The following is a 14,858-nucleotide window of genomic DNA, read 5'->3' on the forward strand; positions in this document are numbered from 1 at the left end:
TTTAAAAAAAAATGTATTCTTAAAATCTGTTTTTAAACTTAACCTTAAATTAAGACCAAAAAGCAAATGTTGCTTTCATGAACTGTTACTATATATTTAGCCATTTTGACTGTGGTAACTAGTGACAACCCTTCACCTCTGAAACTTTGCTATGAAAATAAAGGCTAACTAGATATAATACACAGATTGTATTCATGAATAGAATTGTACACTAAGACGTTTATATTCTTGTTTATAGCTATCTGTATCACAAAACTCTAGCTAGCCAGTTAGGCAATTTGGCAAGTGTCAACAATAACAAACGAATACTGAGAGTTGATTGGCTGTTTCGTCCTGAACCCAGCAGGGTCGAAGGTAAGATCACATTCTTTGGTCAGAGTATGACGTTTAGTAGGACAATTAAACATGGAGTCCATCTTTCATGAGAAAGTAAGCTTGTCTGTTTTCTTTCGATTATTAAGTTCACCGTATGTGCATTCCGACCGTTTTAAAAATAACAACGTTTGTTATCTAGCTAAATTGCACCAATTTACAGCTGAAGTATATCGAGGGGTTTGCCTTCTTTCTAGCCAGCTTGTTAAATTATAGTTAGCTAACGGTAGTTAGTTGAATTATCTTTTTGTCCCAGTTTCCAACTTGTCTCAACTTTTACTAGAGCTGACTAGGGAACGTGATAACGTTAAACGTAAATTAGCGAATTACAAAATGCGCCCTCGATGCTTTGAAATGCTATAAATGTGTGAATAAGCTAGCTAGCTACATGGCCTAATTATAGCTAGCTATAGTTTGCGTTTTACTGGCGTAATTTCTGTAAATTAGCTGGCTAGTTAACGTTAGTTAATAAACTAGATTACATATCTAGCTTCAGTAGCTGCTGTTGACACATTTTATAGCAGTCTGTGGTACAATTTTTATTTATGTATTCATTCTCATTTACAGCAAGAGGGCTCCCTGTGTGCTCAGCATTGCCTTAACAACCTTCTGCAAGGCGAGTATTTCACCCCCGTGGACCTGTCGTCCATCGCCCATCAACTGGATGAAGAGGAAAGGATGAGGATGGCGGAGGGTGGTATGGGTAGTGAGGAGTACAGAACCTTTTTACAGGTATGGGAGTGGTCTGGGCCCTGGGGGTTTATGACAAATACAGTAGTTGTTTATTAGTAGATTTTAGAATGTTCATGCTCTGTATTTGTGTGTATTTGCAGCAGCCATCTGGTAACATGGATGACAGTGGTTTCTTTTCTATACAAGTGAGTAGCAAAGCGAACAATCATGTAGTATAAGATTAAATAATGTATTCAGATCCTCATGATTACACTGTGTATGTGTATACACACACAATACCAGGCAAAAGTCTGGACACACCTACTCATTCCAGGGTTTTAGTTTATTTTTTATATTTTCCACATTGTAGAATAATAGTGAAGACATCAAAACTATGAAATAACACACATGGAATTATGTAATAACCAAAAAAGTGTTAAACAAATCTAAATATATTTGAGTTTCTTCAAAGTAGCTACCCTTTGCCTTGATGACAGCTTTGCACACTCTTGGCATTCTCTCAACCAGCTTCATGAGGTAGTCACCTGGAATGCATTTCAATTAACAGGTGTGCCTTGTTAATTTGTGGAATCTCTTTCCTTCTTAATATGTTTGAGCCAATAACTTGTGTTGTGACAAGGTAGGGGTGGTATACAGAATATATCCCTATTTCGTTAAAAAAACAAGTCCATATTATAGCATGAAAAGCTCAAATAAGCAAAGAGAAACGACAGTCCATCATTACTTCAAGACACGAAGGTCAGTCAATCTGGAACATTTCAAGAAATGTCAAAGTTTCTTCAAGTGCACTCTTAAAAACAATCAAGCGCTATGATGAAACTGGCTCTCATGCAGACCGCCACAGGAAAGGAAGACCCAGAGTTACCTCTGCTGCAGAGGATAAGTTCATTAGTTACCAGCCTCAGAAATTGCAGCTCTTATAAATGCTTCAGAGTTCAAGTAACAGACACATCAACACTAACTGTTCAGAGGAGACTGCGTGAATCAGGCCTTCATGGTCGAATTGCTGCAAAGAAACCACCACTAAAGATTACCAATAAGAAGATACTTTTTTGGGCCAAGAAACACAAGCAATGGACATTAGACTGGTGGAAATCTGTCCTTTGGTCTGATGTGATATTTTTGGTTCCAACCGCCGTGTCTTTGTGAGACGCAGAGTAGGTGAACGGATTATCTCCACATGTGTGGTTCCCACCATGAAGCATGGAGATGGTGTGGGGGTGCTTTGCTGGTGACACTCTCAATGATTTATTTAGAATTCAAGACGCACTTAACCAGCGTGGCTACCACAGTATTCTGCAGCAATACGCCATCCCATCTGGTTTGGGCTTAGTGGGACTGTCATTTGTTTTTCAACAGGACAATCACCCAAAAGACGCCTCCAGGTTGTGTAAGGGCTATTTGACCAAGAAGAAGAGTGGAGTGCTGCATCAGATGACCTGGCCTCCACAATCACTCAACCCAGTTGAGATGAGTTAGGCTACAGATTGAAGGAAAAGCAGCCAACAAGTGCTCAGCATATGTAGGAACTGCTTCAAGACTGTTGGAAAAGCATTCCAGGTGAAGCTGGTTGAGAGAATGCCAAGAGTGTGCAAAGCTGTCAAGGTAAAGGGTGGCTACTTTGAAGAATCGAAAATAAATGTTATATTAACACTTTTAAGCTTACTATATGATTCCATATGTGTTATTTCATAGTTGTTTAAACTAATCTACAATGTAGAAAATAATACAAAATAAAGAAAAAACCTTGATATATATATATATATATTAGTCAGTGGGGCAAAAAAGTATTTAGTCAGCCACCAATTGTGCAAGTTCTCCCACTTAAAAATATGAGAGGCCTGTAATTTTCATCATAGGTACACTTCAACTATGACAGACAAAATTGGAGAGAAAAATCCAGAAAATCACATTGTAGAATTTTTAATGAATTTATTTGCAAATTATGGAGGAAAATAAGTATTTGGTCAATAACAAAAGTTTATCTCAATACTTTGTTATATACCCTTTGTTGGCAATGACAGAGGTGAAGACTTACAGAAAATGTTTGACAAGGTTTTCACACACTGTTGCTGGTATTTTGGCCCATTCCTCCATGCAGATCTCCTCAGGAGCAGTGATGTGTTGGGGCTGTTGCTGGGCAACACAGACTTTCAACTCCCTCTAAAGATTTTCTATGGGGTTGAGATTTGGAGACTGGCTAGGCCACTGCAGGACCTTGAAATGCTTCTTATGAAGTCACTCCTTCGTTGCCCGGGCAGTGTGTTTGGGATCATTGTCATGCTGAAAGACCCAGCCACGTTCCATCTTCAATGCCCTTGCTGATGGAAGGAGGTTTTCACTCAAAATCTCACGATACATGGCCCCATTCATTCTTTCCTTTACACGGATCAGTCGTCCTGGTCCCTTTGCAGAAAAACAGCCCCAAAGCATGATGTTTCCACCCCCATGCTTCACAGTAGGTATGGTGTTCTTTGGATGCAACTCAGCATTCTTGGTCCTCCAAACACGACGAGTTGAGTTTTTACCAAAAAGTTCTATTTTGGTTTCATCTGACCATATGACATTCTCCCAATCTTCTTCTGGATCATCCAAATGCTCTCTAGCAAACTTCAGACGGGCCTGGACATGTACTGGCTTAAGCAGGGGGACACGTCTGCAACTGCAGGATTTGAGTCCCTGGCGGCATAGTGTGTTACTGATGGTAGACTTTGTTACTTTGGTCCCAGCTCTCTGCAGGTCATTCATTAGGTCCCCCCGTGTGGTTCTGGGATTTTTGCTCACTGTTCTTGTGATCATTTTGACCCCACGGGGTGAGATCTTTCATGGAGCCCCAGATCGAGGGAGATTATCAGTGGACCAGTATATCTTCCATTTCCTAATAATTGCTCCCACATTTGATTTCTTCAAACCAAGCTGATGACCTATTGCAGATTCAGTCTTCCCAGCCTGGTGCAGGTCTACAATTTTGTTTCTGGTGTCATTTGACAGCTCTTTGGTCTCGGCCCCAGTGGAGTTTGGAGTGTGACTGTTTGAGGTTGTGGACAGGTGTCTTTTATACTGATAACAAGTTCAAACAGGTGCCATTCATACAGGTAACAAGTGGAGGACAGAGGAGCCTCTTAAGGAAGAAGTTACAGATCTGTGAGAACCAGAAATCTTGCTTGTTTGTCAGTGACCAAATACTTATTTTCCACCATAATTTGCAAATAAATTCATTAAAATTCCTACAATGTGATTTTCAGGATTTTTTTTTTCTCATTTTGTCAGTCATAGTTGAAGTATACCTATGAGGAAAATTACAGACCTTTCTCATATTTTTAAGTGGGAGAACTTGCACAATTGTCGTCTGAGGGGGATAAGGTGTTGTCATGCCTTCACGGCTGTCTTGGTGTTTTTGGACCATGATAGTTAGTTGGTGATGTGGACATCAAGGAATTTGAAATTCTTGACCCGCTCCACTACAGCCCGTCGATGTGACTGGGTGCGTGTTCGGTCCTCCTTTTCCTGTAATCAACAATCAGCTCCTTTGTCTTGCCCACGTTGAGGGAGAGGTTGTTGACCTGGTACCAAACTGCCAGGTCTCTGTGATCTCCTCCCAATGAACACTGTGGGGGGGTGTCATAGTAATTGGGATAGTGAGGGATGAAAAATATATATATATTTGAACTGTTACAAAATAAATAGATTACAATATGTCAAGATTACCTCTTGATGACACTGACAACTTTATTATGTGGTCTCACCATCAGGTTATCAGCAATGCATTATCAGTGTGGGGTTTGGAGCTGATCCTCTTCAACAGCCGAGAATACCAGAGCCTTATGATAAACCCAATGTAAGAACCCTGTGGATGTGATACAAATCATACACTTTGTATGAAGTTATTTGTTTTCTATCTTGAAATGTAACTTTTCACACATTTTTCATATGGTCTATCAAATTTGAAATAATGTTATTTTCTGTTTCAGAAATGAAAAGGCATTCATATGCAACTACAAGGAGCACTGGTTTACAATACGAAAACTTGGGCAACAGGTATAAGTTGCGATTTTACTATGTATAATTGATTTTGGGCCGGTTGATATAGCCAGCTGATTTAACCCTATTTGTCATTGCAGTGGTTTAATTTGAATTCATTGTTGACTGGACCAGAGCTGATATCAGACACATACCTAGCCCTCTTCCTTGCACAGTTACAACAAGAAGGTAAAACAACCTGATATGTTCATATTTTTTTGTGTTTACATTTTTGTGCTCTTGATTTATCAAAGTTAGCTAGTTGGTCAAAGGCCTGTCTTCTTGCAGGGTATTCCATATTTGTGATCCGAGGAAATCTCCCGGAGTGTGATGCAGAGCAGATTCTGGGGATCATGAAGGTGCAGCAGCAACAGAGACCCAAGCTGATTGGAGAGGACGAGGCTCAGTCGAGTAGTGGCATGGGGTAAGAGGAAGAGGCCTCCGGAGTGACAGTAGTTTTCGCCAAACCACAAATTACCACCATTCCCTCATACTGTCAGATTCATGCAGCATCTTGAACTTTAACCTCTAGAGTCATTAGTTGGTAAGGGGAGAGAATGAACCCCTTTGAGACACTGACAATGCTTTTCACCCTGAGCAGCAGATCATCAGGGCAGGGTAGTGTGCTGGAGGCAGGCCCTGGTGTGGTAGAGGGGGTGGTGGATGAGGATGAGGAGGAGCTGAGGAAGGCCCTGGCCCTGAGTAGACAGGGAATGGAGGTGGAGGATGAAGAGGCTGATCTTCGCAGGGCCATACAGCTCAGCATGCAGGGTAAGGCTTTATTGGGTAAGCAACCGTAAATAAAATCACATGCACACAACCGCTATGATACATATCCTGGTTTAGACCTGTATATATAAACAGACCGCTAACAAAATCATTATGCAATTTGAACAATGTATGGCAATATGATAAAAGTATCCCCAAACTAACACTAAAATTAGTAATTTGTCTATGCGTCTGCCTAGGGGCAGTAGTGAGCAATACGTCAATGCCAAAAGGGGGACTTGTTGCTAAAACAACATCATCCGGCCAGGCACCAGGGAGTACTACAGGAGGAGCACCTCTGAGTGAGAAACTCTCAGCTGAGGAACTGCGACGGAGGAGACAAGCCTACTTTGACAGGTAAGTGCTACACCATCTGGAATATTTATTAGTGTGTGTGTGTGTGTGTGTGTGTGTGTGTGTGTGTGTGTGTGTGTGTGTGTGTGTGTGTGTGTGTGTGTGTGTGTGTGTGGTTACAAAAAAATAACCAGACTAGACAACGCTAACCTGTAGATCCACTGTTTACCATACAGACAGTCCCAACAGCTGGCTCAGCCCACTTCACCTCAACAACCAACAGAAAGCACAGGTAAGGGGGCAATGAGCTCATACAGTAATACTTGCAGTGCTGAATAATAATAATAATCGGTTGAGACTTAAACTCCGAGCATCCTCCCTTCCCTCACATTTTCCAGGACCCGGGAAGAGTGGCATAGAGGAAGATGCACAAGCCAAACGCAGCCAGTGAGGTGGAGGGTGCTCCAGCAAAAGCCTACGTTGACTACTACCTGCCTCGACTGGTACCTCCTTCATGGGGCAGCCTCACCCCCTCCTCTAACCCTTCCCATAAGCGAACGTATAGCCGGCCAGAAGGCTGGCACACCTCCCTTGGCTAGTTCGCTGACAGGTTGTAGAGAAGAGAATAACAACAGAGAATAAAGAAAAGGTGCTAGTCTACTCTAACAGACTTGAACCTGAGGCTGGGAAGAGCGACGATAAAGAATTAAAATGCAGTTATTCCAAGTCTGTGATGGCTTTTCTACCACAGCGCCTTGTATTTCTAATTTGTGGTTTGATTTTTTATTCCTACGCTTGTTGTTTTCCGCTGGGAGGGGTCTTAATGGAGCCTACCGTGCCGAGGTGTGTTTGGTGGGTGGATGGGCAAAATGGTGAGGTGTGTTACAAGAGAGGAAACCAATAATTACCTAGGACAATCCTCTAGCCTTCAGTATGGGAGTGCTACATGGGACCACTAGTTCAATAGAGGTAGAGGTTTGGTAGAGACCATGATAGTCTCTTGCCTTCTTTCACTTGGGTCTTGTAAGTGGTCACCCCCCTCCCCAAATCATAAAATAATAGATTTATATCCAGTAGTGAGGTGAATTCATTTTTAGCTGTATTACTGCATCTTCTAAAGAAACATATATAAGCAGCATTTTAAAGGGCTGATCCGACTTGCCCTAGCTAGCTAGTTAATTAACCACCACCCTGGTTTAAACTCCTTAGTCATATGTTTTTGTAATTGTTATTTTGTCTTTTGAAGTAGTATAGACAAACGCTATTTTAATACAGTGGTAACATGATCAATGCTGTTTACAATTATTGTATTTACGTGGAATTTTCCGGTTTGGATACGCTAATCCAAAGCATGTATTAGACGTCCCATGTAGAGTTTGAGCTGTGCTCAGTTGACTTCTCTGGAAATTCCATGATGTCATTCCCTTTTTCTTTAAATTGTTCTTGTTTTATTTGAGAGCAAAGTTTGAACTAGAGTTGCGGTGCCACAATGCTTTTAGTTTTTTTTAATGATTGCATCAATTTCACTTCTTGATATTCTTCAATAGGCACTAAACAATCATATGTTTGTTATACTCCACATCACCATTTTATTACATCACTCTCTTTCATTTGCTGTATCTAAAAGTTTTCTTTCCAGGAATAAAATATTTGCTCCTACTGAAATCTTCTGGAATCTTGCATCATTGATCTATGGCTGAATTGTTGAATTACATCCTTGTCCTAATTTAAGTTGAATCATTTCCACCTTTCAAAGTGGGTACATCAATTGTCAGTACCAAATTTGCTTTAATTTGGAAAGAAACTAAAATAAGACTACCAGTTTGAGTAAACCTAACCCATGGTTAATAGATAACCCTGAAGGCACACTTGCACTTTGTCTCCCCAAATAGTAGATGGAGGGTTTTGACAAACTACCTTTCTGATACCCAGGCTGAAAGGTAGGTCTGTTTTTGAGATGTATGCAACTATTTGTAAGAATATATGTATATACAGTGTTGCTTTTATTGTTGATGTGATAATCTTATTTGCGAGTTGTGATGCTGAAGCCCCCTAAATTGCTAACAAAGTTAGCTGACATTCATTCTGAAATGACTAAATATACGTTTTTCCATTCTGTCTTAAGTGTAGTTTTTATTTGAGCTCTGATGCAATGCATTGATAAGTCATTGATCACCAAACAAATATCTTGCCATTTGTCTAGAAGACATGACATACTGTGAAGTCCAAAAGTATTTGAACAGTGACACATTTTGTTGTGTTGGCTCTGTACTCCAGCACTTTCGATTTGAAATAAATAATCATTTGAGGTTAAACTGCAGAATGTCAGCTTTAATTTCAGAGTATTTGTATTGGATGGTCAGCACTTTTTTTTTACATAGTCCCCTTCCCCCCATTTTAGAGAACAAAAAGTATTTGCACAAGTTCACTTATGTTTAAAAGTAGTCAAAAGTTAAGTATTTGGTCCCATATCCCTAGCACGCAATGACTACATCAAGATTGTGACTCTGCAAACTTGTTGGCTGCATTTGCATTTTGTTTTGGTCGTGTTTCAGATTATTTTGTTCTGAATGGAAATGAATGGTAAATAATGTATTGTGTCATTTTATAGTCTATTTTATTGTAAATAAGAATAGAATATGTTTCTGAACACCTAATTGTGAATAATGATGGATGAGAAAGTTAGGCACAAAGATCATACACCCAAGTCATGCTATCCTATAACCATTATCAATAATGGGATGTTAGAATTTTGGGGGTGGGTTATGAAAATAACGCTTCTGTCACTCAATGTTATTATACAATTCATTCATGATTATCTGTAATCAAGGTAGCGTCCACATTAAAGTACAAGTGTTTATAAACATACTATGAAAGTGACTCAAATGACACAATACATTAAGGGAGAGTGGGGTAAGCTGAGACACCCTTGTTTCTAAGAAATTATGGAATCTGTGGAAGAAAGCAAGTTAGGTAAAAAAGTTAGGTTATTCAAATACATTTCATGGTGCTGGTATCTAAATCAAATTAGATCATTTTAAGATTGTTCTATACGTCAGTTGGGGTTTCTATTAGGTTCAATATGAGGTCCTAAACCTAAGATGAAAGTGCATCCTTCAAGCTGTGTGGGCTAATATAGTCAAAATGTTTGCATTAGGGTAAGTTGAGCCAAGGGCTATGTGGTAAGTTGAAGTGATTTCTTCCCAGGCCTAATGCAAGGCATTATCACTGGGATACAACAGGGCCTGGTCTATATTAAAAGTGTTTAAAAAGTACAAAGTATTTGTTAGGTGTTAAGCCTGTGTTAAAAGATGCTTAAATGATTAAAAGACACAAAGTGATTCTGATTGTGTTGAATTGTGTTTGGGAAATAAAGATAGACATGGTTTTAAAAAGGTAGTGGTAATATTTAGTTCAGTACGGAAATGTGTAGGTGGCTGAATTTACCATACCCGGGGTAAATTGTGCCAAGAGACCACTTTTTTTGGACAATTTATGTTTTCAAAATGAATGTTTACATGAATTCTGATTATTTCAAGGGATACACAACATCCTGAAATATATGTAGATATTTGTTATGAAGAATACTATATTTACCTTGATGGAGTGATGTTGAATGTAAATAATGGTTCAGCTTACCCCACTCACCCCTATTTACCATTAATTTCTATTGAGCACAAAATCATCTGAAACACAACCAAAACAAACTGCAAATGCATCCAACAAGTATGTAGAGTCACAGTCTTGATGTAGTCATTGCGTACTAGGAATATGAGAGCGAATTCTAAACTTTGTGAATTTGTTCAAATACGTTTTGTTCCCTAAAATGGGGTGACTATGTACAAAAGTGCTGTAGTTTCTAAATGGTTCATTCATATAACATAAACTTCAATGTGCTGGAGTACAGAGCAAAACCAAAAACATTTCAACCAAAATGATTGTGGACCTCACTATAAATACTATTGCAGATTGTGATCACATAACTCATCAAAGAAACATGATGATGAAGGTGGGACTCCTTTTCCTCCTGACCCATGGCTGGTCCCTCATCCCCGTCTACCAAACTCAAGAGCAGAGCCCCAACATCACAGACCTGACCTTCAAGAACATGGACTTTGCCATGGCTCTCTACAGGAAGATTGCTGGTTACCATGATAATAACATATTTTTCTCACCCCTGAGCATATCCACATCTTTTGCCACCCTCTCCATGGCAGCACAGGGTCCCACACGAGACCAGATACTGAAGGGGCTCAACCTAGCCCACCTAGATCGGGACAAGCAACCAGACATCATTCCAGAACTCTTCCAACAACTCCAAGGGAACATCACACAAGATGAATCATTGAAACTGGACCAGAGCACCACCTTCTTTGTTTGCCCAAAGTTTGAGGTAGAGAGTGACTACAGTGACCAGATCAAGAAATTCTTCAACGCTGATATCAACGGTGTGGACTTTGCAAATACAAAAGCTAGCGTTGCCATGATCAATGACTACATCATGAGAAAGACTGATAACAGAGTCAAGGAGATGGTGTCCAATTTGGATCCACTTACCCAACTTATGCTCATCAACACCATTTTCTTTCGGGGTGAGCAGCTATGTCATGCATTCTCTGATTTTAGCAGTTCCACTGTAACACTTAAAAAACGTTACATTTGACTTGTTTACTTTTAGTTTTCACTTGTGTCCACCATAATTGCATCCCATCAGTATATCTTATTTCAAGATGTTGTGTTTTACATTTCACTTTCAAAGTTTCGTTGTATTGCCTAAAATGCAACAATAACACTTCCCACTGGGAAAAAACTGGTTGAGTCAACGTTGTTTCCATGTCCTTTCAACAACAAAAAAATGCAATATGACGACGTTGAATCAATGTGGAAAACTGATTGGATTTACAAAAAGGCCCTTTTTTTCACCTAATCTATTGGCATTGTGACATGTTTTTGTTGATTTCACGTTAAATTCACATTAGTTGACACCTCAACCAAATGTAAATCAAAAATAGACATTGAACTGACGTCTGTGCCCAGTGGGTTTTGCTTTCCAATAAATATGCTTTGTCATATTTGGAATTTAGGTGAATGGCAGATGCCCTTCAATCCCAATCACACAGAAATTCAAAGCTTCTATATTGACAACTACAATATTGCCCAAGTGCCTATGATGTTAAGAATGGAGGATAAGTTCTACACAATGGACGACATTCCCCTGAAAGCCAAGGTGCTGAAGCTGCCGTACCGAGATGGTGTTTCAATGCTTATCCTGCTACCCAACAAAGGCCTGGATTATACCACAATAGATGATGAGATCACAGCTGAAAGATTCCTCAACTGGATTAAAAATCTGAAAGAAAGGTAAATAGAAAGCGTCAAGTGTATTTTCTGGTGAAACATTGCAAAATTCTATAGGTTTTCTAAGTGTTTCATATTGAATACGTTCTCCTATGTATGAAAGTTCCTTGTTTTTTAAAGGAAACTAGAAGTTCAACTGCCCAAGTTCAAGATGGAGCAATCCTACGCCATGCACAAAATCCTACCAGATTTGGGTATATCCAGTATCTTCCATGACACCGCTAACCTCACTAAATTGAGCAAAGACCTAGGCCTGAAGGTGTCTAAGGTCAGTTCTTGGATTAACAGGCCAAACTTGCCTTCACCAATTGAGAAATGTGCAACTTTATTACTCACTGTGGATGAATAACAAATAACATATTGTTGCAATGATAATGTGGTTCCAGGTGTTGCACAAGGCAGTGATCGAGGTGGATGAGAGAGGCACCACTGCAGCCGCTGCCACAGAAAGCGGCATTATTGGATACGCCTTACCCTCTTCCTTCATCGTAAACCGACCCTTCTTCTTTTTTATCTACCATGAGGCCACTAACAGCTTGTTGTTCATGGGCCGAGTGACTGACCCCACCAAAAATGGAGTCTAATGAGCACAGTGCATTTGGTGCCTGGAGAGGTGTTGTACATGTAATATGTTTCATTTGTATGTATTAAAGGTGAACAGATATTCATTCAACTGGTTTGGTGATCTTCCTAATATAGACTAACAATAACATGAACATTTCAATCCTGAATCCATGAATCACATATTGTCCTAGAAATTAAGCAAATCTGACCAACATTCCATAACTCAGACTCACATTCCATCAAGAACCTCTGTTCAAGCTGAGTGGTTACCAATGACTGTATATGACCCTGGTGGTTACTAACAATGTTTTTCAAACCACGTGATCACAATGTGGGGTGGCAGGAAACTTATTACAGACTACCTGGCTGGCTGTACTGTTGGGCCTTGCAGTCCGTGGAGGAAATCAAGCTGGACAGAGTAGTTATTTGCTCTGACTCGTGCAGTTATGATGAGTCTGCAGTCCTTTAGCTCTTGTAGCAGACAAAACCTGCTGTATGAGGTACTACAAACCCATGGCTGGGTGAGACAGATGGGTATAAAGATGAGGATTAGTTGGGTCCCAGCCCATGTGGGGGTGGAGGGGAACGAGGCAGGTGATGTTCTGGCTAAACAGGCCCTTAGCAGTGAGGAGGTGGACGTTGAAGTTTCAATGAGGCAAACGGCCTGATATGGACAGTGGTGGTGCAGAGATGGCAGGAGCAGTGGGATAGAGACATGAAGGGCATGCATCTCTTCCCTGCCTGGTCTCATAAACTAGACGTAACATAGTAAAATGTAAATCCGAGACACTCAAATTAGTATGAAATGTTACATTTGGAATGGGTACATAAGACAGAAGGTCACCTAAGGTGAACGTCTAGCAACCCAAAGGTTTTTTGTTCAAATCTAATCACAGACAACTTTAGCAATTTAGCTAATTTGCAACTCTGCAACTACTTACTACTTGTTAGCTAACACTTTCCTTAACGCTAACCTTAAAACCCTTTAACCTAACTCCTAATCTTAACCCTTAACGACAGCTAACATCAACCACCAAGCTAATGCTAGCGTTAGCCATAAGCTAACGTTAGCAACAACAAATTGGAATTTGTACCATATCATATGTTTTGCAAATGTTTAACATATTGTACCAACTGCAATTTGTAACGTATCATACGAATTGTAATTCGTACAAAATATCATACAAAATGGATGATGGACATCCACAAACTAATACATACCATACGAAACGTAACATATCATACTGATTGGAGTGTCCCGGATTTATATTTACTATGTTACGTCTACCCCTGAGTCCAGGTTGCTTCTCCAAATACAGAGAAAAGTCTGGGATGGGAGGAAGACAGCACAAGACAGAAGAGAGGAGGACACCTTTACTAGACTTAGGGTGGACACAGATGGCTGAAAAAGTAATTACATCTCAATCAATCAATCAAATGTATTTATAAAACCCTTTTTACATAAGCAGATGTCACAAAGTGCTTATACAGAAACCCAGCCTAAAACCCCAAACAGCAAGAATTGCCGATATAGAAGCACGGTGGCTAGGAATAACTCCCTAGAAAAGGCAGGAACCAACAAAGAAACCTAGAAAGGAACCAGACTCTGAGGGGTGGCCAGTTCTCTCTGGCTGTGCTGGGTGGAGATTAGAAGAGTGCATGGCCATTAAGGCCAGATCGTTCTTCAAGATGTTCAAACGTTCACAGACGACCAGCAGGGTCAAATAATAATCACAGTGGTTGTAGAGGGTGCAACAAGTCAGCACCTCAGGAGTAAATGTCAGTTTGTTTTTCATAGCCGAGTGTTCAGAGGTCGAGACAGCAGTTGCGGTAGAGAGAGAGAGAGAGCAGGAGAGGGTTGAAAACATCAGGTCCAGGACAAGGTAGCACGTCCAGTAAACAGGACAGGGTTCCATAGCCGCAGGCAGAACAGTTGAAACTGGAGCAGAAGCACGACAAGGTAGCACGTCTGATGAACAGGTCAGTGTTCCATAGCCACAGGCAAAACAGAAGAAACTGGAGCAGTAGCACGACCAGGTGGACTGATGACGGGGACATCCGAGAGTCATCAGGCCAGGTAGTCCTGAAGCATGGTCCAAGGATTCAGGTCCTCCGGGAGGGGAGAGATGGAGAGAGAGAGATGGAATAGGGAGCACACTGAAATTCACACAGGACACCAGGTAAGACCGGAGAATTTCACCAGATATAACAGACTGACCCTAACATCCGGCACATAAACTATTGCAGCATAGATACTGTAAGCCGAGACAGGGGGTGGGGGGGAGGGTCGAGGGACACTGTGGCCCTGTCCGACGATACCCCCGGACAGGGCCAACCAGGCAGGATATAACCCCACCCACTTTGCCAAAGCAGAGCTCCCAGACCACTAAAGGGATATCAACAGACTTACTACCCTGAGACAAGGCTGGGTATAGCCCACAAAAATGGGGCAGCAGCGTGGCCTAGTGGTTAGAGCATTGGACTTGTAACCAAAAGTTCAAATCCCCGAGCTGACAAGGTATAAATCTGTCATTCTACTCCTGAACAAGGCAGTTAGCCCACTGTTCCTAGGTCATCATTGAAAATAAACATTTGTTCTTAACTGACTTGCCAAGTTAAATAAAGGTAAAATAAATACAAAATATCTCCTCCACTGCATGAGCCCGAAGGGGGTGCAAAACCACTTCAGTGACTCAACCAAGTTGAGTATAGTGACAAAAGCCTGGCATTATGTGACTCACCCCTCCGAGGGACAGACCCCCTAATAGGCAGAAAATCCAGTGAAGAGA

General features: G+C 40.7%; 2 protein-coding genes across 4 annotated transcripts; both read left to right on the forward strand.

Moving 5' to 3' along the window:
• The first annotated feature begins 209 nt into the window (after positions 1-209).
• atxn3 (ataxin 3) lies at positions 210-7,812 on the forward strand. Of its 3 annotated transcripts, none has more exons than XM_035742947.2 (11): positions 210-354; positions 940-1,104; positions 1,206-1,250; positions 4,818-4,903; positions 5,037-5,103; positions 5,187-5,274; positions 5,374-5,509; positions 5,687-5,871; positions 6,054-6,210; positions 6,384-6,439; positions 6,546-7,812. In XM_035742947.2, exons 2-11 carry the CDS (start codon positions 1,051-1,053, stop codon positions 6,596-6,598), a joined length of 927 nt encoding a protein of 308 aa, XP_035598840.1. In that variant the 5' UTR covers positions 210-354; positions 940-1,050; the 3' UTR covers positions 6,599-7,812. The 3 variants fall into 3 exon arrangements, with proteins under 3 accessions (XP_035598840.1, XP_035598838.1, XP_035598839.1); XM_035742945.2 differs by having other exon boundaries at positions 353-429; XM_035742946.2 differs by lacking the exon at positions 210-354 and adding an exon at positions 389-429 and having other exon boundaries at positions 5,687-5,856.
• A 184-nt stretch (positions 7,813-7,996) lies between these two features.
• Positions 7,997-12,173, forward strand: LOC118362540 (protein Z-dependent protease inhibitor-like). Its single transcript, XM_035742944.2, has 5 exons — positions 7,997-8,087; positions 10,116-10,739; positions 11,232-11,508; positions 11,626-11,773; positions 11,892-12,173. The coding sequence occupies exons 2-5, from the start codon at positions 10,145-10,147 to the stop codon at positions 12,087-12,089; spliced, it is 1,218 nt and encodes a 405-aa protein (XP_035598837.1). The 5' UTR covers positions 7,997-8,087; positions 10,116-10,144; the 3' UTR covers positions 12,090-12,173.
• Positions 12,174-14,858: the final 2,685 nt, after the last annotated feature.

This window comes from Oncorhynchus keta, chromosome 29 (genome assembly GCF_023373465.1).
Source record: "Oncorhynchus keta strain PuntledgeMale-10-30-2019 chromosome 29, Oket_V2, whole genome shotgun sequence".
Taxonomy (NCBI): Eukaryota; Metazoa; Chordata; class Actinopteri; order Salmoniformes; family Salmonidae; genus Oncorhynchus; species Oncorhynchus keta.

Coding starts and splice junctions, on each gene's coding strand:
- atxn3 (XM_035742945.2), top strand. CDS start 406: ATGGAGTCCATCTTTCATGAGAAA. Junction 4,904..5,036: donor AGCCTTATGATAAACCCAAT/GTAAGAACCCTG, acceptor TTTCTGTTTCAG/AAATGAAAAGGCATTCATAT. Junction 5,510..5,686: donor CAGTCGAGTAGTGGCATGGG/GTAAGAGGAAGA, acceptor CACCCTGAGCAG/CAGATCATCAGGGCAGGGTA.
- LOC118362540 (XM_035742944.2), top strand. CDS start 10,145: ATGATGATGAAGGTGGGACTCCTTTTCCTCCTGACCCATGGCTGGTCC. Junction 10,740..11,231: donor CAACACCATTTTCTTTCGGG/GTGAGCAGCTAT, acceptor TTTGGAATTTAG/GTGAATGGCAGATGCCCTTC. Junction 11,774..11,891: donor TAGGCCTGAAGGTGTCTAAG/GTCAGTTCTTGG, acceptor ATGTGGTTCCAG/GTGTTGCACAAGGCAGTGAT.